The 27,892-nt window shown below is 43.5% G+C and overlaps 3 protein-coding genes across 3 annotated transcripts; 1 reads left to right on the forward strand and 2 right to left on the reverse strand.

Annotated features, from left to right (window-relative positions):
• Positions 1 to 15,481, forward strand: T265_05010 (hypothetical protein; the record flags this gene model as incomplete). The annotated part of the gene is made up of 4 exons (XM_009169900.1): positions 1 to 38; positions 2,882 to 2,963; positions 2,998 to 3,154; positions 15,246 to 15,481. 4 exons carry the CDS (start codon positions 1 to 3, stop codon positions 15,479 to 15,481), a joined length of 513 nt encoding a protein of 170 aa, XP_009168164.1.
• On the reverse strand, positions 13,999 to 18,048 carry T265_13659 (hypothetical protein; the record flags this gene model as incomplete). Its single annotated transcript, XM_009169916.1, has 1 exon — positions 13,999 to 18,048. A coding segment is annotated over one exon (4,050 nt), but the record flags the coding sequence as incomplete, so codon positions are not given.
• Positions 18,049 to 21,442: 3,394 nt separating this feature from the next.
• T265_05011 (hypothetical protein) lies at positions 21,443 to 24,555 on the reverse strand (the record flags this gene model as incomplete). Its single annotated transcript, XM_009169901.1, has 2 exons — positions 21,443 to 22,239; positions 23,826 to 24,555. 2 exons carry the CDS (start codon positions 24,450 to 24,452, stop codon positions 21,529 to 21,531), a joined length of 1,338 nt encoding a protein of 445 aa, XP_009168165.1.
• Positions 24,556 to 27,892: the final 3,337 nt, after the last annotated feature.

A 27,892-nucleotide genomic window follows, 5' to 3' on the forward strand; every position in this document is an offset into this window, starting at 1 on the left:
ATGACAACTCAGGAGGGGAGCCCACCGTCCGCTGGTAGGTTAGTGGCAAGACCCTGCATGTTAGACACTTGAGGTGGAAATCTCGATACGCACCAAGGGTAGACAGCATTGATGCACCTTAATGTCAACAAAACTCGAGTCCAGCGCTTCCTGACTTTACTGTGAACGAACTAGAATAATCGCGCTAGGAGGAAACTGTCTAAACGAAAGGAACCTATAACGAATTCCAAAGCTCTCGAAGCTATCTGCAGCCTTTATTTATTAAATGTCTGAGTCTTGTAAATGAACAAAGCAATAAATGTCCTAGTGATAATTATAATTAAAACGTTCACAAAATAACAAAGATGCGTCTCCCTTACTTCAAGTCGGCCATAATAATTCTGTCTACACGTGCGCACTAAAATTGCAAGTCTATCGTCTTTCAAGGGACGGTGGGAGGAGAAAAACATTTCCCTGAAGACTCTTCGACAGCCATCGACTGGTCTCCCCATTTTCGGATCCATCAGACAAGCGCAGTCCCCGAGTTTCAGTCGACTTCATGTTCCACACGAACCCAACCAGGGCATGGTGCCTACGGGATGAGCCTCAAGAAGGGCAAAACCAGTCACGGATTGTCGAAGGTTTTTCAGCAAACTTATGCGTAGTGATCCTTGGGAAATTATGCTGCGACATCTCGATTATCGTACGAAATAGAATGTAACGGAGCCTTTATACGGCGCATTTAGTTGAATAATGTCATAAAGGATAGATTCAGCTGGGATTCAGTTGAGTTTCCTGACAAAGCCACATTGATATGCAAATAAATTTGTTTCATGAGGAGATAAACAGCTGTGCTGAACTGAAAATGATCAACTTAGGAGGAAGGCGTCATCTTAATGAGCCTCGGTTAATTTCGACTAGTTAATTCAACCTCTAAACATGGGCGAAATGTCTTTTCGACTGGCTAAAACTCTTGGTCTTTGTCAGCATATCAGCGTCATCGAAATGAGCCAGCATGGCTGCCAATTTTTCCGCACATACCTCCTACGCTCCAGTTGGCACTCCCCAGTAAAAGAGACTGCTTCCTAGAAAATGTAAATGCTTGTAGGTAAAATTTCTCATGTTTTATTTCGGTTTTTAGGTGCAAACTGAGCTTTGAACGATTAAAGGTGGTCTGTTAACCGCTTCTCCGGCCACAGTTTAAGGTTTAGCAAGGAGAATCACGCTCAAATTATAAGGCAATCCAACGCGCTCATTTTTTGAAATCCTAAACCTTTCTTTAACATATTTGCTCGCGAGGTTTACTGGTATACGCAGATTCGAACGCATTCACTTGGGTGGAAACTTACTGCAAAAGAGACTTCCAGTTCTGTTGCTGAAAGGATTTTCTTTGTCTAGAATCTAGGGCTGGTAGCTTCAACCCTAAATTCTGATAAAGGAACTTCACATAAATTCAGCTTCAGCTTAGATCGGTTCCAAAATCCGACTTTGCGAAATCGAAAACTTCGCCAATCACATAACCAACCACGACAATAATTAACTTATTCATAAGTCAGTGAACTGTAGTGGTTACCGGTACATTGAGATAAACCTCAGACCCATTTTAACGAGGAGCATTTTTTCCGGTCCAAATGTTCAATGCAAAAAATTAGCATTCTTGTGAAGCCCTCGGAGTGTGCGGGTGATTGGTTGTTGGTCCGTTTGCTAAGCTTTGTATTTGGATTGCAAATGTTTCATCACCAATCGGGGTGACATTGTCAGTGTGGAGTTAAGTGAATGATCATGGATGATCTTTCGCGATTAATGCTTTAGTGCCGATTCCTGGTGAAACAATCGTTTAAAGAATTGGCAATAAAGGGTCTCTTTCGAGAGCAATTGGGTCAGTTGCATGCCTGTACTGGCTGAGCTCATTAAAAACATAGTTGCTAGAGGCTAGTGCCAATACGGATAAATTACAGCCACAATTGTGGAAGACGGGACACTTCGAGACATATAGAGCACGCTGAGTACTAAGAAGACATCAAAAACCCAGCCACACTCAGTCTTTCATCGTCTTCAATCTGTACGATGGTCATAGCTGCCATCGGTCGTATAGCTGTGGATAGAGCTTATAAGCTGGTGGTGTGCGTTCGTCAGCCGAACTCGTGGACCTGATGATCGGATTTTGTACGATTCGTACTTTGATCAGATATAGGCTTCCTATCATACTTATATCCATATATTTTTATACAAATAAAATACATTCTTTTTTAGACTTGTGTTGGTAGATATCCTGCAGATGAACACCAATTTACTACTGTCATGTTTCACCATTTGTTTGAAAGGCATCTTCAGTAAAAAATAAATGACTGCCACTAAAACGTCTCATGGAGAAATGCCAGTTTGAAAGGCATCTTCAGTAAAAAATAAATGACTGCCACTAAAACGTCTCATGGTAGAAATGACATCTGACCACGCTGGCAAGTCTTGCACTTGGCAAGAGGGAGCTGCATTCTTTTCTGAAAAAAAAACAGAGACCATCGGGCCTGCAAATGCAGATAAAAACGTGTCAGCAAATTTAACTCAACATGAAATAATCTTTCAGAAGTTCTTAGAAACAAGGTCTTCTATCTCATGAGTTTAAAAAACAAGAGTTGCATACTTTACTTCGCTTGGTGAAAAAATACCGAATACTGTTAGGTGCACGAATTTCCAAATATAAGCCACCCCTAGAGAGGCACTTTGGGGTTCCTAATTGCTCCTAGTTGATGAATAGTACTACATTCCTTCATTCCTCTAATTTAAAAAGTACTTAATTTGTAAACTACTTTTCGTATAACGTAAGGCTGTTTTACTCCTAAATCTCTATATCGTTCGGCCTTTAAGATTCTCTAACCGTACGAAATTTCATTTATAATTGTAGTTCACTTTGCAATACGTTGCATATTGCCACATTTGTCGGACTTGTTGTCATGACTGATGACCAGGCTGAAGAACGCGACAAGGTAACTGCAAACTTTGAGTAATCAAAATGTTCAGATTATCAACCGAATTAAGTTGACCCCGACCATTCCACCTAAATGGCTTGTTGAACGATCCGAAGAAACGTTGGTAAATCTGGACTACCTTACAGAAGTTTATAAAGAAGCGAGACGCTTGCGATACCGAAAAGAAGGTCGTCCCGGCGCAGCTGAAGGTGAGAGTAATGTCAAGGCGGCAGCATCAGTTCGAGAAAGAAAATCCCCTTATGTCACGGAGCAAGACAAACTTGTCTACCGAAATCCGAGTGAAATAGTCCGCAGCCTCGAAAAGCCCCACCAACCAGTTCCATGATGCATCTAATATCTTTGTATCTTATTTTAACTGCTATGACCACTTTTTGAGTTATGAAGTCTTCAAGAAGATGGAAACGACTTCTTGCACTATGTTCATAGATATCCGTAAAACTTTGCCTAATGACGCGATCGATTCGCGAGCTTTGCGATTTTCTGTGCTTCACAGTCACCTCTTAGTGATGCATTACTGAGGAAGACAGTACTACCAAACGTTTGTGTTGGACGAGGGTAACTGCCGGTAACCGAGGTTTTTGGTACTGTGATGCACTCTAGAATATTCATTGTGGATTTAGGTCATTCACGTTAGGTATACACATGCCAATGGCTGGCAAGTTCCCACCGAGATTTAAGCATACATAGCCACTAAATTTGGTTGAAGGCCTTTTATTGAAGGCCTTTTTTGAACTTGGCGAGCCAGAGGGCTCGTACTTTTATTAACAAGATCTGAAGCATAGAAAACGGTGTGCAATATATTATTCAATCAATCGTTTCAGCCCAGAATGCTGTAAGATTTCGAGTCGTACCGCCAGTTTTTATCAAAGGCAGACAACAGCTAAATGCAGTCATCTGCATCATTCAGCTTGAAAATCAAAGTCTTGGATAATCCGAAGAGCACAGTAAGCTAAGCTAGGATTTCTAGGCACCATGATTTGTTCCAATGCCAAGATGACTTGAGGGCTAAATTGAAATATCCTCTATCATGATCCTCACCTTCACAAGTCCCACGTTGTCATGTTATCTTTTGTGGCAGTTCATCCAGTGAGACATGAATAGCCACCAACTGATCATTTAGGACAGATAAGTACCTGGGGCATTCAGTACCCAGCGACTTATTTGAAACAACAGTTCGAAGATTTTTACGCAGAGGATGGAAAATGCTGCGACTTTCATGCCTGACACTACAAGTGGTTAGATTTCATTTTGCACCGGGTTGGTTGGGTATCTGATTGCAATATAATCTTAAAAAACAAACTTAGGTGATACGGTGACAGAGTGCACAGTAATCTCGGCTGGAGTGAACAGCTTGAGCAAATATAATGGTCATGTTTCAAGGTCCTGGGTGAAAACACGGTACCGCCTTTCTTGGAATAAGGTATGTTTCAATACGACATTACGATTCTTTCTGTAGTTTTCTTGGTGACTGGAGATGTGGGTAAAGTTACCTCGAGCTGTTGCGACAAGAAAAGTTAAAAACCGTTCCTTAATAACTGTAAGAAAATCTTCCGGTGAATGACCAAGAACTCGTCCATTGTTTTGAGCCAGACGCATTATGAATACACACAAGAAATCCATCACAAATTCAGTGATGACCGATTTTATGTAAATTTTATTCTGCACCCCTCTCATTGTGACCAAATGACCTAGTCTACCTCGCGCGTTTGTGCAGCTATGCTCTCTTGAGGCCTGGAAGAGGATAAATGGAGTGAGAGGACGATGTCTCACAAAACGGACATTTCCGCAATGACATGGCGACATGCTGAAATCCTGTGTGCGGATTACTTTAGCAGCTATGATATCTTTGCTATAATGCATGCGTATAAAGGCGTCTGTTATGCATGCTTTGAACACGTTGTTTGCTCAATACTGTCAATTCTACACGAGAAAGATAGCCCTTGCTACGCTCTATCGACGGGCGAAGATTAGGTGACTTCGAAAAAGTTCGACCTTAAACGAGGGAATATAGTTGACCGAATATCGATTTATGGAACGAGTTGCATGAAAAAGTAAATTAATCAAATATTCAGGTATTCGAGAGGGGTCAGAGACTCAAGAAACAGATCAGTGTTTATCGTTTCTTTGGAAAATTACGGTATATTTGAGGCTTCTTCTGGGTTATTCACAAGACGGGTGATGAGTGAAACGCTTTCTGTTAGCGGCGAGCAGTGGATGGCTTAAGGTACGTCAACTGGTAGGTGATTTTAGCCTGCTCGGTGAGAGTGATGAACTTTTAAGGTAATTTGCCTATTGGGCCAGATCACCACAAGAGGAACTTGCCGCATGGTCCTACTACCCCTATCCTTCTGCACCTCAACGTTTCAAGCAAATGTGTTGCAACTCGTATGAATGAACCGTTGCACGTCTTCAATTGGGATTTGTCTTGTAAGGTCAACTTACGATAAAACATCGATGGGTATTTTACAGCCGTTCTATTCGTATTTGGAATCATCAGTAGTGCGCATCTCCCAAAGCTCTCCAGTATGATTCGATTCGGTGTGATATCTTCACATGGATTGGCCCAACGGTTCGTGAAAATCAAGTTGTAGATTCTGGGGTGTTGACTGAATGGCGCCTGCTTGACCCTCACAACTGGTTCTTAGTCTTATACTTTGACAGCTCAATGTAAAAAGAAAGACCGGACCCATTAGGCCAGCCAGAAATCAGTGAACGTCAGTGGACGAAATCGTAGTTGAAAATTTCCAAATCTCCTCACATTACCATCATAGTTGACTGTCCAAATTCTGTCTCAAATGGTGTGAGATATGACCCATCTCAAATGTGAGGCCCGATAACAATGAAGCCATTTCACGACATAAGGCACCATCAAGATCAAAGCTTGATAACAAGATCCCTCAGTGGATATGGTGCGAACTCACCACTGAAAAAAAACATTGTTTGAATCCCCTCGTGAATTCTTTGGTCGTTTCTGCATAGGCTTGGGCAACCTAAGGGTATCAGGACTTTTTTCTCCCCACTGACCACATGGCAGCTACGTGGCGAAATGACTTCAAAGCTGGATAACCTGATTTTCTAGGCTGTGTGAAAAAAGGCCTTTGAGTCCACCGGCTGGACTAATTGTGCATATATTTGGGGAGAGTCAATAGCTCTGTTGTTGAGCACGAAAGGAAGCCATCCATAGGCTACTTGCCCAAACTAGTGACTGAGTAGGGGAAGTTTTCACACTATTTGAGGCACAACATCGGCCCGCTGACTTCTTTTTATGACGGGTAGTAAGAAACCGGTGTAAGGATTAATAAAATAAACTGATAATCAGCTGCTCAAGGACAGACGATATGGTGTTCGCCGGTCACCGGAAGGTTGTAGGTCCGAATCCCTTCACGAATTCTTGATATAGAGTAAGGATGAAACAGCATTAAAGTGCTGCTTAGCTTTTCGGTATAAATGACGTCAATTGTTAGACGAAACGATAATTGAGAGAGACTAAAAACCATTTGGTCCTGATTTCCTTAAGCGTCCTTTGCCACACACGTGCAGTTTATGTACTACAGACAACTGAGGCACTGCCAAACGGACTCTAACTCGCTGATTCAAGGAGCCACTTAATCAAGACTCTGGTAACTAGTTGGCTTGCTTCGAGAGACTTTGTGTACAGTCTGATCAGCTGAGATTCAATGATCACAAAAGCTCCGGAATCAGTGCTGTGTACTAAAATTCAAGGAATTTTTAAGGGAAGCCCGTTGTTTTTTTGAAGAAGTGTCTAATGATTAATGAATTAGATTTACTGCTGTACTGGCTGGTACTTGCCGAACCAAGTACTTCATGGATATGTCCAACTGCATGTTCTTTCGTTTGTCTGTTCTATCTTGGTCGCCGCCCCCGCATCGAACCCGTAAGTTATGTGAGAGGCAGTAAGATTAGACAATCTAGTTTTACGTTGATGGAGAAGCCTTCAACTGATTTGGATGAAATTGAGCTGTTGAGATGCATTAGGAGAACTCAGCTGTTCAAGTGTTCAGCTTAATGCACATACTTCTAGTTCCACAGAACCAAACAGTGACTAAAAGTCTCCTAATCAACGAATCACATGACCCGAAATTACTGAAAAGATGAAACTAGTGTTCATTGCAATCTGGTGAATAAAAGAATCCTTAAACCAAGAAATCACACACGAAAGCCTGAAGGGGCGGAAGATCAATAGTAATTCTCTCAACATAAATATTATTGTTCTACAGACAAGCCACAGACACAACTATCTATCTTTATTTTGATTGAACATTCGGATGAACCATTGTTGCTATGGCAACTCCAGTGTTCTTTCGTTCGTCAAAAATGGCCCGAGAAAAAGGTCCTTCTTTTATAAGAATTCTACCTTGGGGAACGCGGTCATACAATTGTAACATTTTCTATGTGGCCGTAACAAACCATATTACAATAAAGGAGGTTTGACAAGAAATGAATGAAATGCTGATCGCATTATGTATGTTGCCGAATGCATCCGATGATACACTGTTATTTTCAGTCTCAGACAGAAGTTTCATGGGGAGCTTGTGTGCAAATTGTCTAAGACAACCACAGTAAGCTACATTTGGATAAAAGTAATCTACCACATTCTCCCCTCTTCACGCGTTTTCCCTACCCTTTGTATTTACAACGCAACTCACCTCACCGCCAATCATATAAGAGGTGATTGGTGGATATCCGGATAGCTATCAAAATCTGGAACGCTTCATCAGGTTGTTACTCGTTTACAACTTAGAAAAGGGCCGGATGCCCGAGTTGTACTGATTAGCACTCATTGACGGACATGCGAATGTGAGTGATCCTCATTTGCCATATTTCCTAGACCATTCACTGCATTAATCTGAAAGATACAAGGCATCGTTCGCTGAATTCATTGCACCTTTTGATACATAACCCAATACCTAACTGAAATCAAGGATAATAAGGCCATACCCTCATAAAGCATTGGGATCCCTGGCGAACACCATATCGTCCGTCCTTGAGCAGCTGTTTATCAGTTTATTTTATTAATCCTTACACCGGTTTCTTACTACCCGTCATAATACGAAGTCAGCGGGCCGATGTTGCGCCTCGAATAGTGTGAAAAATTTTCCCTACTCAGTCAAAAGTTTGGGCGAATAGCCTATGGATGGTTTCCCGTCATGCTCAACAGTAGAGCTACAGACTCTCCCCAAATATATGCACAATTAGTCCAGCCGGTGAACTGAAAGGCATTTTTACACAGCCTAGAAAACCAGGTTATCCAGCTTTAAAGTCATTCCGCCTCGTAGCTGTCATGAATTCAAGGGGAGAAGAGAGGTCCTGATACTCACAAGTTGCTCAAGCCTACACAGAAACGACCAAAGAATTCATGATGGAATTCAAACAAAGGCTTTTCAGTGGTGAGTTCGCACCACATCCACTGAGGTATCTTGTTACCAAGCCTTGGTCTTGATGGCGCCTTATGTCGTGAAATGGCTTCATTGTATCGGTTGTCACATTTGAGTTGGTAAGTTTGCCCGTCTGCTTTTCGCATTGACCCTACGAATGCCACCCTACCTCTCACAACGCCTGCAATTAAGCAATCTTGTCCTTTCATTGAAGGCTTATTCTTCCCGTCGTGTTCTCTTCAAGAGACAACGGTTGTCTATGAAGAATGGCTTTGTACAAACTCACGCCGTTGTCACATTTACATACTGATTTTGATGCAAAAATCTCGGCTATTGGGGTACGATCCGAAAGTCGTATTGTACGTCACGAATGGTAATTTAATTGTGACACATCGAGGAGCGTTTCGGTCACCGTGGTGGGATGGCCGTCCAGGGTAAACAATGGATTGTGCTCAGTTAGGAAGAGTTTCGAACCGATTGAGTAGACGTCGTTTCAAAAGGACTTGGTAAGAAAAACCGGCGCCAAACTTTTCTGAACCGACTACTTCTCATTCGGTTCCAAACTTTTCCCAATCGATTGAAAACAACCGTGGACCGCAAATTATCAAATGACTTCGATCGATTGGCAAGGGTGGTGGGTAAGGTTGGTGACAAACTGAGAGAACCACTGCATATCCAATAAAAGATGCCTGAAGCACAGTTTAATATCCATATCCTCACTGGTTAAGCTACCAGACACGTCGCCCGAAGAGCAGTCTCAGCGCCCAAGTCATTCCTCAAATAAGAGATCTACTTGACTACTCGATGTTTATGTAACATCCGTCACCACAAATGTCAGGTCAGCCAAGGTTTTTAGACCGTGCTCACTTCAACAGACCGCGAAGATACACAACTTATTAAGTTTGACAATTTACTTTATAGTCAGCTTGTAACGAAGCGGGAGCCGTCTAGTGGCAAATTTATAAAATAGACCGCTAAGTTAGAAAGAACGTTGTCTGCCAGCGAAGGGCTTGACTTTTGCTGCAAGTAAAAGGGTGAGAAGGTCGAAAGAGATGATATCTCGCGTTGAACCTGTGTTTCAAAACCCCCCACCGATGGGGGCGGAGAAATTACAGGTACAGGTGGTCAGGGGCTCCAATTATTATATGAGAAGAGCAAAGAGCGTTAAACACTTCAAAACAGGTGAACAACATAGTGATCACAAAGGTGGATAAGCGTAAAGCCTGAACAAGAGTGATTATCTACAAAAGGACAAGCAAGACCTAGCTGAGGGTCCTTACTGACGGGTCGGTAGTGGGGATATTAAATCTGTAATGAATAGGAATGAGGCTAAAGTTGGTACGCATTTACACTCCGTAGCAAATCGTTCGGGGCAAGGTAACTGGTCTCGATCGTACCCCCAAAAGTGCAACCCAACCGTGGCTTTACGGCCCACCAAAAATCCATAAACGAAACGTTCCAGTAAGACCGATGGTGGACGGTTCTCTGCCGCATGAGCTGACCAGATTCTTGACAGGTATCCTAGAATCCTTTCCCGGTATTCTGGTATTTATGTTCAGAATTCATATGGCTTTGCCAAAAAAGTGGCGGGTTTCACCTGCCTGCTCTTCTTCCTTTATCTCAAGTGTAAACATTGATGCAACGACGGCTTTATCACTCGAGTCAATTTTCTCCTGTATCGTGAATGTCTGGAGAATGTATCTTTTCAAACCCAAACGCATTGGCAATTCGTGAGAGCGGAGACCCTCCAGGTTCTTTGAATCCCCAGGGGCAAACCGTTGAACAGTTGATTTATGATAACTCTTGTATTGTGGAATTTCGCAAAAGTGGATGATGAACATGAATCAATGCGGACCTCATGAAAAAAGTTGGTTTGGATACACACGCTACAATATTTTGAGAGTTGTACACTAAACCATGTGCGTGTAAACTGATATATGGCATCCAAAACGTCAAGCCACTGACAATTCGATTAGCATTAGATTAGCCGATTGCTAACTTCCTGGTTCCAGAAGGCGACACAACCACACAGCGTTTGCTGTTTGTCACACGTTGGAGTGCTATTCACCACAGCTGATTGAATAGTACTGTTTGAATAGTGGTGCTCCTTGTTTCATCAGGCCTATGACTAGTGAATTGCACGTATACAGTAGTGTGTTTCCGCATTTTTGGGCTGCAGTCAGCGATACATTGGTCAGTAATATAGGAATGACAGTTAATGTTGCGCTTGCTACCCGAGTGAAAACGCAACCGGTGCATTGCAGACTCCCATTCTGATTGATTAGTGGTAGTTTTTGCTGACACACTGAAAGTGAAGAATTTGAGGTGATAATCCATTCACTTGCTGCTCAACCCACCCTGGTCTTAGCAATTTACTGCGAGAGGTCAATGATAACACTACTGAGCGTCATGCAGCTAATGGTTTCAGCACCGATACAATCACTGGTAACAGAGTTCTATTTCACCTGATGCGTGAGGTGGATGGACATTCACAAACATTCTTCAAAAATATATCCATTGTTGTATCCTATCTGTAAGCCTGGTGAAAACGAGTACACGAACAAACTCGGACTGCTACTGCTAGAAATGCGATTAAAAACCACTCTGTATTATCATGTGTTGTATATCATGTTTCTGGAACCGTAGTGTCATCGGACTGTTCACAAGATCTGTGATAGTTTGCAGCGAGACTGCGATATCGGTACATATTGTGCTGTTATTTTCATCTGTCCCTTATTTCAAACCGCTTCTTCATGAACTGGTCACAACGAGCAGAAAAGTCACACCGTTGTTTTTCCCTTCTTTAGCAATATTGTTGAATAATTTTCACCAGCTGGGCTAATAAACTACATAAGTTCACCAAGTTGAGAGGCCGTGTCAGTATTTCTAATTACTTCACCTGGTGGACTTGGTATTTCGGTGTTCAGTAAAATATTTTATGCCGCTGTTCGCAAAATCGGATTGGTGCTATATAATACACCCACACAACCTATTCACGGAACTAACCACCGGCTTCCCAATGCAATTTATGTCGTATTTCTGGGTCCTTGTAGCAAAGTTCCAGAGAAAGTCTGATTCAATAGTTGGGGGAAATTGCGTTTCCAGTATTGGATTGCTCAATCGAGTTCATTAGTTGTTAAGCCGTCACTACACATGGTAAAAGGAAGAAGGCATTCGCCGCGGAGTTATTAGAAAATGCCAACTGAACAGTTACAGACTATTGGATATAGAAGCAAAACTCTCTTATGCATCTTGTTTACAAAAACTGAATATCCAACTTCTCTTTGAACGCGTCTTCCTGAACTTTCCTGGATATTCATTGACTGTTGCTCGAATTCAAACAAATGCCACAAAGCGACCCAACAAATTCCGCAATATATCTCACTTTTCAAGAGACGCAAAGCGGATTTACGAGAAAACATACTACTCTCATGCCCCCTCCCATCAGTAGTATCACCGTTGCAGTGGTGGCTGTCTGCTGTTTTAGTCAGACGCCTTGCTTCCGATTCTAAGTTTTCTGTCCGAAGCAAGTGTGGAGCGATTGGACAGCTTTTGGGGACAATTACTCTGACGATTTCAGCTCCTGCATTTTTCTCTACCTCCACAATCTTATTTCCCTTTTGTCCAACTGCCAAGAAATTAGACTGGAGATCGTACATGAGAGCCAATATAAATGAAGCTGATCTGCTGATTCAGCTCAAAGTCAGGTACTATCCACAGTAATCCTCCAATTTAGAGAAAATAAAGCGTCATGAGGAGAAGTAAGCTGGGCTTTTTACGGTCAGCAATCCACTGGGATGTACGGTTCAAAGTATGTCACAGAAATAGATGCGTTTCGGCTCGTATAAGGTGCATCATTTTCTCAACAGTATCACAAAATACTCGGGATAGTTCGTCGCATAATGCTGTATGCAGCAAACGGTCAAAAGTGCTATCGATTTCTGAGGAATGTGACACCATACGAAACAGTTATTCTGACAATTTTATTATTTGCTCCTCTTGATCTGACCAAGTCAGAGTCTCCAGAGTCTTCTTCCCTATATAGCTTCGGCTGGTGCAAACAACCAGATGTGATTCGGAGTATAAGCACACCTGGTGACCTTTTGGCTCGTTGGCCTACTTGCTTCCTGAATCCAAAAACGATCGAAAATAGATATCCTAGATTTTCTAACACTTAATTTGGTGATTTCTTTCCTGTCATGGTAAATGAGCCGTGCAGCAAAGCTGGGTTAATGTATACGCGTTCATCAGAAAACAACACATTCAGTTGAGCATTACCTACAGATTCTTACCGAAAGCAGTTTTATCAGTTTAGGTTACCTTCATTAGCGCTCGAACGTATTAACGGACAGAATTTCTTGAGGATTGTCCATATCACCATGCTCCAGTTTTTGTACCAAACGATGACTGTGCATGCAGACCATGGCTCTCATCAGGTCAGCATCGGCGCGTTTTAGTTGTTGCATTGTCTGCATTTTTATTATAATGTGTACGAAATTAACGTGATATTTCTACCCATAACAACCATTGAAACGTCTTTCGTGACTCCATTTGTCTTGGATGTACTAGGAAAGTGTGGGTGGCTAATTTGAGGCCTAAATTCTAAGACGTATCGGCGGAAGAGCCCGTGTATCACGGACTTTTGACATTCCTGGAGCGTGTTATAATGCAGTCTCAGGGAAGAATGAAAAGCTGGTGTATTCTAAATCAAGTGTCTCTAAGTGCGTAAAAATTTCAAACTTTTTGGGCTTCCGTCGGCCGTACATACCACAATCGCTACACATCCATTTGCACAGATGCCACTTTACCAGCAGCCCCTATAGTTAACGGTTACTTGAAGGTGGCCAAAATCACCAGAATAACCAGTGATTGTGGTAAAAACCGAAAACGCTGACTTATCGACCGTATCTAACCAGAAGGCCTCTGGATTTGGCGGTGAAGGAGTAGTCGATGAGTTCATGATGTTGCCTACGCGACAGCCTACTTGCGAATTCCTAAATTCATGCCCGGAAGTGCTTTGTGCCGTTTGATGAACCTTGAAAACACAGACGATAAACCGCAACTGTATAACGACCACTACGGCTTACTACCACCACGACTCATAGGTTAGGTAGAGACGTTAGTTTCAAATTATTTGGGGTTCTAGAAAAGTAAATGATCGTTCAGAATGACGACTGTCCTGACGTTTTTCGGCGGATGAGCAAACCGGAAGACTTACAATGTTCGCACTAGGAAATGATGCGAATAACGTGTCTTATCTCCACAAAGTCGTTCGACCCGTCCTATAAAGTTAGCCGCTAATGCGACAAGACTCTCTTCACACCCGCACCCAAGGTGAAAAAATAATTTGAATAAAACACAATTCCGCTCTTTGCTAAAGTTTCACAAAATATGATCTGCGTATCAGATATAACAGAGTTTAACACAGCGTATATGCTTGCGTACACAGAAAAGCGCGTGTACGCAAGTGCGGCTGAAAATTAAAAATTTCTCGAGCGGCTTGCTGTTTTCAAAATGAACAGTTCTGATACGCAAAAAGTGGCGTTTGTTCGTCCCTGGAATCGGGTTGGTGCTTCCATGCACTTCATAGGACATTAGTTTGCCTTTCAAACTATACTCGGTTGTTAGGATTCTCAAGAATGTTTTCCATATACCTTGCAAATCCGACGCAATGACTGTATAAAGCCTGTTGCAATCTGGGACTCACTGCGACCCAATGATGAAATTGGTGCGACATCAAAAATCTGATTCATTGACGATATGCCATGTGGACACGTGGAACCGAATCGCAGACGGTATCGCGTGCAAACACGTTCAACCAGTGCAATGTTCTTCTCTAATCTGGGTAGTTTCAACCATGCACTCAGTTGCATCCCTGTGCCCACATTGCTTACTAACGGACTCAAGTAGCCCCATTTAGGGCTTCTGCTGAAATTTAGCCGTCCATCTAGCCATGCGATTAGCCGAGTAGCACGACTGTATGCAAGATACGGATGCTTTCCTGACCAGTCCACACAGATTACACGTAAATGGTCTTCGTGATTAATTTGAACGACAAGATCACAGGCCGGGTGTTTGGATGGAGCAATGTACACACTCCTGCCTTGTGGCCAGAAGCGGTAGTTCCCACAAGCTTTTCGTATAGCAGTCTGATTTGGCGTCAGAAGATGCCTTCTTTGAAGATGATGGTACAGCTTTGGATTTTGGTCCTCAATATCTTGTAATCTATACCAATTTCCGGAACCCTCCTCTTTCCATGCAAGTAGAGCTTCCTTGCATATCCGTTCCACTGTCTCATATTCGTTCACGGTCATGATAGGCGAAAAAGGGAAGCCAGCGATGTTACGCACAAAACGCACGCGGTATCTCAGTACGTTGGGAATGTTTACCTTTGTATTCAATTCCTTGGGTACGTGATAATATGAATCAGGCTGACAGGTGGCATTCAATACGGAGGCAAAGTGTGATAATATTGGATCAAACAGTGTGCGGAATACTTCAAATGCATCAGGATCAGGTGCTCTCGGATGTATTTCAGCTGAACAGTAGGCATTTCCACGAATACAATGCCCCAAAGTCCCGTGATAAGTTGTGGACACGCTTTGCAACTCCTTGTGCAACTCAAAATATGGCCAAAAACTTCCAGTTCCTATAAGCAGCTTAGAACTATTCTCATGCAATTTGCGATACAAGTAGTTCACCGACTCAACTGGCATAACTTGTCTTCGCAGTTTTGTAGCTGACTGGGCCAAATCCAGGCTTATTGCACGCAACCGTTGAATTCCCATAGTCAACAGTTTGATTATTCCGTGGTCCAGAACACCGCCGGCACTCTTCGTGTAAACTACAATTGTGTCCCATTTAAACGCATGTGTTACTAAAGACTCTTTTGGTATGACCGAGACTCCCAATCCAAGATCTTCCAGTCCAACTGCCATGGCCAGATCCATCCCATTTGATGCGAGTAGACGCGCCAGAAGAGGTGACTTGATAAACATCCGGATGGAATCGCCAGAGGCAGACACTCCTGAAGGATTGGATTCGACTGCCGTACTTTTTCGGTTAATTACATACCTTGTCCCTTTTCCAATGAGTTCCGTGACAAGAGCATCTGCATGACAGCAGACAACACCCAAACGTCCATCATTTGAACTGACTAAAATTTGTAAATGGTGTTCGTAATTGATTAGGCCACCAACGGTTAAATCGAGGGGATGGATTTTCCAGGCTCCTGCGCTTCGATGATCCGAAGGGCTTTCGACGCTCCTCACGTGATCCCACCACGGTTTCGGAAGCTTCGTATGTTGCAGACCTGAGGTGAACACGTATACACCACTGGAACCAGAATATTTGCGGCTCACCGTTGAGGTAGGGAGATATTTATACATTTTCCCAACACGTACCAAGAAGCTTTTCAATCCTGTGGTCCTCTGTCGAACGGAAAAATTATTTGGCCAAACCGTGATTCCGGGTTCTGGAGGCTCCTTTCTAAACACATTGTTTTCGCAACACTGAGAAATAATTCCCGAACTTTCAGTGCTGCCCCGATCACCCAACTCAGACATGCCAGGAGGCAGTTCCGAGGACTCAGAGGCTGTGTATTCAGAATCTGTTCTCTTGCTCATGCAACCAAGAATGTGTGTTGCAACGGCATTTTTGAGCTTACGGAGAAGCATCATGTGCACTGTTCGCGCTTCTATCTGAGCTAAATAATCTGGACGGGCGACGCCTTCCAGATCACGACGCATCACTACCTCCACGTAGATGCAACGAAAAGTCCTTAAGTAGCCTTCGTTATTCTCCAGTTCGGTTGAAGTATTTGGGTGCGTAGCAATGGCTTGAGTGCTGTTCACATCCATTTGGTAGAGCTCTTTTGGCTTTTTACCAATCTTGTCCACCCTCGAAAAACAAACGAGTGAATCGTCCTGACTTTTCCTCGTCGATTCTGATTTTATCAAACTTTTGGAAGGCATCCGTACACCTGGAGCAATTGGAACATTTTCCCCACTTGGTTGTACCCTCAGATCCGATTGATAGGGCCGATCCCTTCTAACCGGGAGTTTCGCTGGTGCCCTTTTCAATATGTCACTGTGGAAATGTTCGGGTGACCAGCGCACAATGACTGCTGGTGGGTAGCTACCAATTGGAGGCACCAGGATAACGCAGTTCAAAAAAGGACCGAATACTCCGTCATTCCCATTAGGATCAAACTGATCTAAATGGGATTGTTTTAGACCACACCGTTCATGGTTCATTTTGGTCTGCGTGAACTTCCCCTTCTCTAACCTTTGCGTTGAAGACAGTGCATGACATTGGCTACAAAAGTGTCTGTTTGGATAGGCCTCATTCGGATCAGTGGTGTACGTGCATGTGAACGGACATATGGATGTGTGCCGTGTAAAAGAATGTTGCACCAGCAAGCTGGTGTGACCTTCTTTGTCACACTCAAAAGTTGAATTCGAAGAAAATGGGCTCGGAATAGTCAGGTAATGTGTAATCGTATCTGATGGGTTCATCAGCAAGGATAACTCATTCCAAGACGGGTTAATGGTTCGTCCTTCAATGGTCTGCACAGGAAGAGAGTGATCGTAAAGCATCGAGCCACCATCTGAACAAGACTCTCCCTTCACTTTATTTGCTTTCGTGGGCAACGTATGCTCACCCTGTGCGCGACTTGTGATAGTGGGACAAAGTTGCTCGGTATTGGCTGATGGAGTTGTCCTTGGTATAGAACATTCGCCAGATTTTCTTTCACGTAACCCGGTCTTAATGGGCATGGGTAATAGAGACCGGATATTTCTATCACTAGCCATAGTTTCCTGTTCGAACTGAGTCCATCGAATTTCATGAGTTGTAGAGCTATAGGCAGGATTCGCGTCGACCAGCGAAGAGCCGGATGGCTCGACAAGGCTGCTGGCTGAAGAGCCAATTTTTCTTGAGAAGTCCACTGGAGCATTTGGTCTCATAATATCACTGGCGCCATGTCCAGTTACCCGCGTTATATGGCCAAAGCTTTCTCGGTGCATGTCACGGTCGCCGGATGTGAAGTGAAGAGTCTCACGGACCGTTTGATCCTGCGGTCCATAGAACAAATAAGTTGAAGTCACATCGGGTATGGTGGAACGATTCTCGACAGCTTTTCCCGAATCTGTCATACGTGGGACACTCAAATCCCGAGGGCCCGAGATGGGAATATTCCGGTAACCTCCAACTTGATGTAAACTTGCAATCACATGACTCGGATCATCAAGGAATGACAATAAGTGACCCCGGTCCACAAACATGCCCGTCTGCGTTGATCCGACAGAATCGAAGCCCTTGTCCGTGGGGTCACCGGTTTCCGTTACCTCTTTTGCCCGACAGGGACTTGTCTGCGTCATACCAAAATCCCCACACTGAACAAAATTTACTAATTCCTCTTCCGTTGGACAAAACATCACGATAGTACTCAAGCGTAGATCCTTCGTCCTTTCCGAACCCAAATACGGTGATGAGACTTTCCGAGTTGGTCGACCGGGTAAACAAGAGTCACTTTCATCGAGGATGGTTCGAAATGACTCAGTTGGGGAGCGAGAGGAAAATATATGCGATGTGCACAGGACGGACCCTGGTTCCACAACGGAAATACTATTTGGAGCAGAGCACATTCCGCAACCGAAAACCTTAGACAAATAGGTGTGAGGCATCGATCAAAACGGCGCTTGATATGTCAAACAGACACTCCTCAGAAAAGATATTGGCCTTGCAACACCGTAGACAAATAGCGCCAGTGAATCAACTGACATTTTAGGAAGCCAAAAGGAGACCACTCATTTGCTTTTCAGCAGCTGGTGCAACTATCGATCGAAAATTCGAAGGTCGACCTTCAAGCTAAACCGGTCGACTAATCAGACGCCTAATGAACATAGCTGTCTCGTATAGAGGGTTTATGCTTAACAAGGGATCTAACAATTGTTTAGTTCGATGGAACCCATCCCTTCAATTTTGCATTTGGAAGGGAGTCAGACGGAATTCCGGTCGCATAATGAAGCTTGCACCGTTTTGTCTAAGGTATGTTTCATCGAAATTCTAGAGCCAGTTGATTCTTTAGGACGAAGGTAAGATAAAACACGTTATTCGGTCAGTAACATATACCGGAAGTGAACCCGTGGTGACACAGTCATGACCCGAAAGAGCCTCTGAAGGAACCAGGTGGTAGCAGTAAGAATCTCTGATGAGCTTGCAAAGGGTTCACGTTCGAATGAGCCAGTTGCGGCTCGACATCTGTTGGAACTCGAGCCTCGTTGGAATCGCTGTAATCTTAATCCTCACGTACATGGTATCCATCAACACCATGCTCCTCGTACTAACAGAAGAGACATCTTCAAAAGCACTCAGATATAATTTGTTCTCAGACGATACTTTAACAGGTAACAACGTAGTTTTCTCATCGGCGCTGAATACTGTCGATTGATCCTGCTATCAAGAATGAGGTCCACGTGAATTTTCTACCAATTGGCTGGTGACAACGAGACAGTAATAGGGTTTCCGCTCAAATTGCCGACCTTTATTGTTCGCCCTCACACTGTTTTTTCAGGCTAACACCAAATCACTTTCCGATCGCACTTCTTTCTTGAACTGGGCAATTTAGTGCCTCCTGAGCAGTAGTGTCCAGACTGATGTTACTATTTATGGTAAAGCTTGTCTCTAGATAACAAATTTATGGAAGCAAATAAACGAGGAGGATGTTTTCTACCAAAGGTGATTAGATCTTATCCAAGAAATATCTGCCATATGAACGACCTCTGCAAATCGAAGCCTATGAAATGGTAATTACCAGGTGTCACACGAGAACCAATTTCTACTAAGACAGAAGAAATTCCAAATAGTCACCGGTTGTCAGGAAAATAAGTCGGCAGTCGATTAAAACCGAAACGTTCCACACCTAACCAAAGTTCACCAGCTGCTGAGAGCGCGAGGTTCGGCTCTTAAGCCGAAAATATGCGTCAGATGTCTGTGCTTCCACCAGATAAGTTCTAATAAGGGCGAAAACGCTCGTGTGGGTTAGAAATTATCTTCAAGATAGAACAAACTGCATCATGCGGTCAGAACAAGGTTATGTTTTAGAGAACGTATTCATTGTTCCCTAGCCGAACGTAACATCAACCCCATCCGGTACTGTTGTCCCACATACACAAACAGCCGAAAAAACATTTACTAAGACGCCATCCTGGTGACCATCCAGCTAATCTTTTCCAAAAGTGGAACTAAGAGCACCTAACCTGCATCGAGACAGGCATTTCGGCCAAGTATAGCGGTCGAATATGAGATATTCTTGCAGGTGCTTGTGGCCAATCAGTTTTTCTTAAAATGGATTCTACAAAGTCCGACTAACTGCGTCATTAACCACATGAACCGAACTTATTCAGTAACACACTCCAAATGTAGCTTATAATCAACTGAACATAATTTGACGAGGCGATACAAACAGACAGTGGTCATCTAGTGCCTTATTACCATTAATGATTTGTCCGACCAGATGAGCGAGTCAACCCACTTTTCTGGGCATTCAGTGAAACACTCCTTGTGAAAATACCTAAAAATTGACTTGTTCCATAGATGAGAATTATCTTCTCTGATTAACTGGCTTTATCAATTGACGTGAGTCAGTCTCTCCCGGAAGTATATTGAATTCATTAGCCATTTCGTCCCTAAAGTGAACTGTGCTGCTCATGTTACTTTCGACCTTTCATCGGCAGTGGTCGGAATTAGTTGTGTTGCTGTCACGTATTGAGCATGGTAACAATTTGGCTGTTTGTGCTTGCTACGTTATGCTCTGACGAACGTGAGAGTAATGCTCTGTGATTCGAGAAGTTAAGTTTGTACGAGGCTTTCGAAACCCGGAAAGTAGATATAGTACTAGAAAGCCAGTGAATCAGTAAATCTGAAAAGTGACCGCTACAGGAGACGCCTATGAAGCGCTCGTTAGAAGTAACATGAAAGGCCTTGAACTATATGGTAAACTCATTTGCTATCCGATCTAGGGATACTTTCACGCATCGTAGCCTTGATAGAACGGTCTACAGTGCCTTCTCTTATTTCAACCACCCCCTAGATCCTTTATTCTAAATTTTTGTGGTGTGTCCATCATTTTCTGGGGCTCCAGCACTCTGAGGTTTTGAATTATAGAACTGACAAGTTCAGACGAATATTAGGTATGATGCAGTGGGAAACAGTAGCGAAGTCCATCATGGGCTTATTATATGACTGCGACAAAACTCATTGTCGTCTGGTATAGTCGAATAAGGAGACTACAACCTTCCTCAGGTGCATCATAACCTGAAACAAGGGTAGAGCGAAGGTTGCTGACTGTTCTCTGAGGGTATGACATGATGGACTATCAAGTTCAGAACTTTGTCTCGTATAGTTGGCTTGTGTTCCGACTGATTCAGTCGCACGGAAGTCAGTCGTCCGAGGTTCAACAGGATGCACCACAGTTAAACTAGTTATGGGACTGCAATCTGGTTCTAGGTACTTTTACAATCAGTGAAGCAGGCACCCAGTATGCTTCTGTGGGTACAAATGACGACAGCATTCAATACAATCACGTCTTCGGGTTCTTAAGCCCATATCTAACAAACCTCATTATGGGTAAAAAAAAGTCACTTGTTCGAAAGCGGTTGAAGAGATTTTGGTTCAATTCTGACTCAACAGATCGCATAGAGTAGAGAAAATCTCATGCGCAGCTAACGCATTATTTGAGCTTGTGCACCACATTCACTAGCGAAGACCTACACTGACTGCTCGCTCATTCCCATCACAATCTCCGTTCTCAATAGGACTCATATTGTTCGTTTTTTGTCAAAGTTGTAATAAAGTGCCTTAGTGAAAACCCTTTACTATCTACACGGAGAGGCTTTGAAGGTAAAAGCCAGCAATATGTCCAGTTCAATTTTGATTCCTCAAATCTTCGCATTCCTGAAGACGCAAGCGACCATGCAGATGTCCTGAATGACACTTGTCAGGGAGATGTATTGAACTCTGGTTAATTTCACCTATCGAATTCTCCCTTGGTACGACAGAAATCCGGAGACCGTGATTGCGCATTTCAGCGATTATTCATAATAACAGTGTAAGAAATTCAAGTATGACAAAATATTTACATGGACGTGTGTTTCCGAGAAAATTTACGTCGAATAGGTCTCAGCAAGTGAGAGTAGCCGTTTTAGCTCATCTTTTGCACGCCGATGAAGACTCCGATGGCCGGTACGCAAATGGTCCAAGTAGGTTAACATGCGTTTGCACTCATGAATACAGAACAACAGTAGATCTTGGTCCGAATCGCTCAAGTAGGCCGGAAGTGTCTGAGCGTTGTTTTTGTCAGCTTCGACAAAGCGAATGGACAATTTACAAACATCGCTTTGGCCACCCCAATCAGTTAGGTGAAGTGACGCGTGATTCATACAGAAACGTGCGAACCCCGATAAACCAGAAGGATCTAGTGAATGGGATGAGTCGGAATTATTTTGGCCTGGACCATCGTAGAGGGCTGCGTGCCTTTTGCGTTTCGTGCCCGTAGGTATCACATGCGCTGCACCATCAGCCGTGGACGTCAGTCGATCGAAGTAGGCCCGGCAAGAGTGACAGTAGACTTGGACAATTTGATCAGGACGGGTGCTAGCATCATCCGAACCGATGAGCGAAAACGGGGAAGGGCATGTACTGCTACTGGTGGTCCAATGTTTTGCAAAGGTGTTAAGATCTGGGAACCTTTGTTTGCAGTTGGTACAGGTCGGGGGAAGGCTCACATCGAAGTTGCAAAACTTGAGGACAGAACCGTAGGAGAATTTGGCATTGTGACCAGGATGCTGCGACTGATGGTGATAAGCGCACATTAGCTGAAACGGAACACAGGAGGACACAATGCTCAACCCACACAACGAACTCTAGACAAGGTTAGCGCTCTAGTTAGACATTACCCTGTATAATCTCAAAGATTTATACCGACCCCTAGAAGTTTGCGACAAAGGAACTCAGAAGCTGAACAAGTCATCTAAATGTGGAAAACCATCAGATTACTGATATCCTCGAATCAAAGGACTTCAAGCCCTGGGTATGATAAATGCGGGCTACAGCTGTATTATTCTACAGATCACCTGGTAAGTTCTGACTTACAAAGGAGCACTGTACAGTACATAAACTGAGTGAGATGCCGACCTCAAGCTCAATCTGTAGCGCTTTTCGAGTGGCTCCCGTTGAGATACGATACAACATTATCCGATGGCAAGCTTACTTCATGTTGTCTCACCCTCCTGAGTAAACGCTTGAGTTCGTACTAAAAGGTTAGGAGCACATTAACTAAGCAGGAAAGTACATGATTCTGCAGCGAAATTAGCACGGATTAAAGCACTTTACTGTGCTTTGCCATACCTGTCTCTCTATCTCTCTTTGGAAGACCACATTAATAAACTTAGTAACAGATTCTTCTGAGTGGTGATCTTTTCTTGGAGGAAGGGACCTGGAGGATGGTGCTTCCATAAAGAGGCAAGTATATTGGCCTAGATTCGCATGATGGCGCAAAATCTGGAAGTCAAAATGGTTCAGTTCAATTCATCAAGTGTGAAGGGTGCACCAACGATTTGCTGGTTCCATCTACCACAGTTTTCACTCTCTGAATACAAAGAACGGCAAAGACAAACACGCATTTACGAAGACCACCTAACCGGCCCATGCATCATCATCATCATCATCATATCATTCATCGACAGCATGACATCAGTGTTCAACATCGATGCTTCACTGCCGTAAACCGGCCCATGCAGTGGAGATTAGGAAGGGTACAGATTGAGGGTGGTTTCATGGGAGACACAAACTGCACGGTTGAATCACCGGTATAGCTAGTCTGTGGGAATGCCTGTTCATCCCAGCTGGTGCCTGGTCTGGCAATCGACTGGGTCTGTCAAGAAGGATTCCTATAGTGAAATACACCCATTGGAAAATTTGGTTTTGCGAGAGACTCACCTGGGATCCAGCTAAATCTCTCGTTTGTGGTGTTTCCAAGTTTCAGCAATCTTATGCGTAGTGCATTAGGTCTGTAGGATCCTTAAACCTTGATGCCCAGTCATAGGCTGTTGGTTACTATCTAATTCTCGCCCACATGATGCGGTGTAGAAATGGCATCTGTGATGCAGACTGTCCTCTGATAAAGTTAATTGCATACTCTAGCAGGTGTGATCAATGAATTGTGATTGGTTTGTGTCATGTAGGGGGGATTCTTTCTCCGAGAAACCAAATGGCGTACGAAAACACTGCTGGTTCAGTGTTCTAAAGAGACCTCCACACAGCTTCAGAGACAAGCGTCAGGGATATTTTAGGCGTACAGAGGCCATGGGAACCATTGTTTTTAACAGATAGGTTGCTGAATGCCGATAACATAAGCATCCAAAATTGGCAAAATCCCACAATTTCGATTGTATCGTCTTACCTTGTCCGGGAAAATCGCCGAGCAAGAAGGACACACGATAGCTGTGTGCTCAGAAAACCAAGCCAAACCCGGAACGGATGCATTATATATCACACGCGCCTGACATAAAACTATGGTGAATTGCTCGTCTGACTCAGTCGAGCCAGCGTGCTGATTGGTTGCAGAGGCATAGTGACTGCATGAAGAGTGAGCTGCCTCCTTTAGATGCTTCTCGGCGTCTGGCCGTTTCTCACTTTCGAAAGAACAGATATCACATATATAGATGGGTGGTCCAACTGATGATTTCCCAGTGACTGTCTGACGCATGGGATCCGACAAAACTGATTCTGTGAGAGTTTTACAATCCTGATAAAATCTGGCATTTTGGTGGAGGACGGAGTGTGGTTTGGATGCGCTTGGATCGTTCGGTCCACATTTCGGAAGAGACGGCATTCGATAGACATCATCTTCAGATGCGAATGGATACTCAGCGCAATTCAACACTCGAATAGACGGTGGAAATCGATAATGCCAGTCGTGGATGACTCGGACCCACGGGTCTCGATGGATCGCATTGTACCAGTGCATAACAAATGCGTTGCGCGCCTGATGCAACTCGGACAAAGGGTAGCATGGTAGATAAGACATTTAGCTAAAATCGATGAAAGGAGAGAATCTGGAAAACCATAACAGATAAAATTGTAAAAAATGAGTCATCGTAACGAAAGCTAGGTTCAACGGTTTCCACAACCGTGTTTACCCAGCACACAATAATGTGGTACGCTTCTATTACCGAATTTTATCTCCTAAGGTAAGACACCAGAAAGGCACTTAAAAATTGAAATATGAACCTTAAAGACTACACAAGTGGCATTCAACCTCTAAAACCAAGGGGACCCGAATAACATCCGTTTTGAAAGCACACACAAAACTCCGTAAGTTGTGCTAGGACGGTGATTGAAATGGGTTAAATATTTGAAACTTCCGACCGTGTTCCTTCAAGGAAACGGAGGAATATAAAGTTGAAAATTCAACGCCAACTGGTTCCAAGCCGAAGAGCCAATCAAGCCACCCGATAGCGCAGAATAGATACACGAACACATGCTAGTGTTTTCGCACTCCAACATGTGCACCTCGCAGCGTGGTTGATTCTCACCTGATGCATAGAAATAGCCTAACACATTGTCATCGCCTGGCACATTATCCTGTTTAGTAATCTGATACCGCAATATGGAATGTCGTTATAACCATGGGAAAGAGAACAAGTTTGGGCTAAAGATAATAAGGCCACGCATCAGCCTACAGCGCAGCGGAACAATCATGTGGTGAACCAGTGGCGTACAAGTACGTCCACGCGCACAGACGGTCATCTATGACCAAACGTGACAACGAAAACAACCACTCGAGAACCGGTGTGGGCGTGCAGGAGATACACCGGTTGGTTGAGAACAGATCGACCACCAAATATGGTCACAAGTGAATGGTATAAATAGAACGCCGTATTTGCATTAATACACAGTTTTCTGGCCGCCTTCTTGTCTTCTGACTGTAGCCCGGTAGCATTGGAGAAGGCGAAGAGAGACAACAGTGGCGACGGGGCATCTTTATTTCGAAACTCAATCATGGCAGTCAGTTTCGAACAAATGCAAGCCCTATTGCAACAGCAACAAGCGCATTTTGAAAAGTTGCAAGCACAATTTGAAAGATATCAAACGAATTTGACCGAGACGTTATCGCAGAACTTTTCGAAGCAAGCAATCGTAATATTATCAGCACCAGACAATGTTCCTTCACCGGAGACTCTGACGCAGCATCAGTGAGTTCCATTATGATGCGGATTCTGGCTTCAATTTCGAATCTTGGATCCATAAATATGTTTCATATCGATTTGGTTAATGTGTCAGAAGAAAATAAAATTCAGCTCATGCTTCCAAAGTTGGGCGTTGCTGAGCACGAAAAGTTTTTGATCTTTATTCTCCCGAAGAAGAGTACGGATCTAAGCTTCGATGAAGTGGTCACAGTGTCATCTCAAATATTCGGAGGATCCACATCGATTTTCAATATTCGTCACAAATGTCTTACGATGTGCAAAAAAGATGAGGACTGGGTTAGCTATTCACGTCATGTGAGTAGAGAATGTGAACGGCCAAATTTTCACAAAATGACGAGTGCCTCATTCACGTCTGTGGTCTACAATCAACAAAGAGTGCAGATTTTCGGACTAAGTTACTGAATAAAATCGAGCAGAACCCTGAGGTCACACTACAGCAGGTGACTGCGGAATGCGTACGAATGGTGAATCTGAAACACGATACATCGATGATTCAACGATCGTCCAACGAGTGCAACCACGATTCGATCGGTGAAGTCAACCGAACGATAAATGATTCAGTGCAGGTTAATCCATCAAGCTCTGTACTCCCTTCAGCATGTTGGTCTTGCAAGGAATGGCATTTTGCACTGTTGAGCTACAGCAGATTTCCTTGTAACACTTTCTGCCACACCGGTTGCTAGTTCCGAAAGGAACGATTCCGTGCAAAATGCCATTCCTTGCAAAACCAAAATGCTGAAGGATTAACCTGCACTGAATCATTTATCGTTCGGTTGACTTCACCGATCGAATCGTGGTTGCACTCGTTGGACGATCGTTGAATCATCGATGTATCGTGTTTCAGATTCACCATTCGTACGCATTCCGCAGTCACCTGCTGTAGTGTGACCTCAGGGTTCTGCTCGATTTTATTCAGTAACTTAGTCCGAAAATCTGCACTCTTTGTTGATTGTAGACCACAGACGTGAATGAGGCACTCGTCATTTTGTGAAAATTTGGCCGTTCACATTCTCTACTCACATGACGTGAATAGCTAACCCAGTCCTCATCTTTTTTGCACATCGTAAGACATTTGTGACGAATATTGAAAATCGATGTGGATCCTCCGAATATTTGAGATGACACTGTGACCACTTCATCGAAGCTTAGATCCGTACTCTTCTTCGGGAGAATAAAGATCAAAAACTTTTCGTGCTCAGCAACGCCCAACTTTGGAAGCATGAGCTGAATTTTATTTTCTTCTGACACATTAACCAAATCGATATGAAACATATTTATGGATCCAAGATTCGAAATTGAAGCCAGAATCCGCATCATAATGGAACTCACTGATGCTGCGTCAGAGTCTCCGGTGAAGGAACATTGTCTAGTGCTGATAATATTGCGATTGCTTGCTTTGAAAAGTTCTGCGATAACGTCTCGGTCAAATTCGTTTGATATCTTTCAAATTGTGCTTGCAACTTTTCAAAATGCGCTTGTTGCTGTTGCAATAGGGCTTGCATTTGTTCGAAACTGACTGCCATGATTGAGTTTCGAAATAAAGATGCCCCGTCGCCACTGTTGTCTCTCTTCGCCTTCTCCAATGCTACCGGGCTACAGTCAGAAGACAAGAAGGCGGCCAGAAAACTGTGTATTAATGCAAATACGGCGTTCTATTTATACCATTCACTTGTGACCATATTTGGTGGTCGATCTGTTCTCAACCAACCGGTGTATCTCCTGCACGCCCACACCGGTTCTCGAGTGGTTGTTTTCGTTGTCACGTTTGGTCATAGATGACCGTCTGTGCGCGTGGACGTACTTGTACGCCACTGGTTCACCACATGATTGTTCCGCTGCGCTGTAGGCTGATGCGTGGCCTTATTATCTTTAGCCCAAACTTGTTCTCTTTCCCACGGTTATAACGACATTCCATATTGCGGTATCAGATTACTAAACAGGATAATGTGCCAGGCGATGACAATGTGTTAGGTTATTTCTATGCATCGAGGTGCACATGTTGGACTGCTAAAACACTAAAATGGGTTAGTGTTTCTGTTCTGTAGTATCGAGTGTCGCAGTTGGCTGTTCCTGCTCCCCATTCCCGTTTGGAAACGAATTGCACCCAAACATTTTACAATGTAGCATCAGTTATCAAATCACTTCAATTTCTTAGTGTCTGCGCTGGCAGCCAAAATAGGCAAGAGTAGCTGGATGATAATATAAGTGTTTGGCGCATTCTTTCCACATGAAAGTCACCACATTTCATATCTATGCA

Source organism: Opisthorchis viverrini (genome assembly GCF_000715545.1).
Source record: "Opisthorchis viverrini unplaced genomic scaffold opera_v5_88, whole genome shotgun sequence".
NCBI classification, from domain to species: Eukaryota; Metazoa; Platyhelminthes; class Trematoda; order Opisthorchiida; family Opisthorchiidae; genus Opisthorchis; species Opisthorchis viverrini.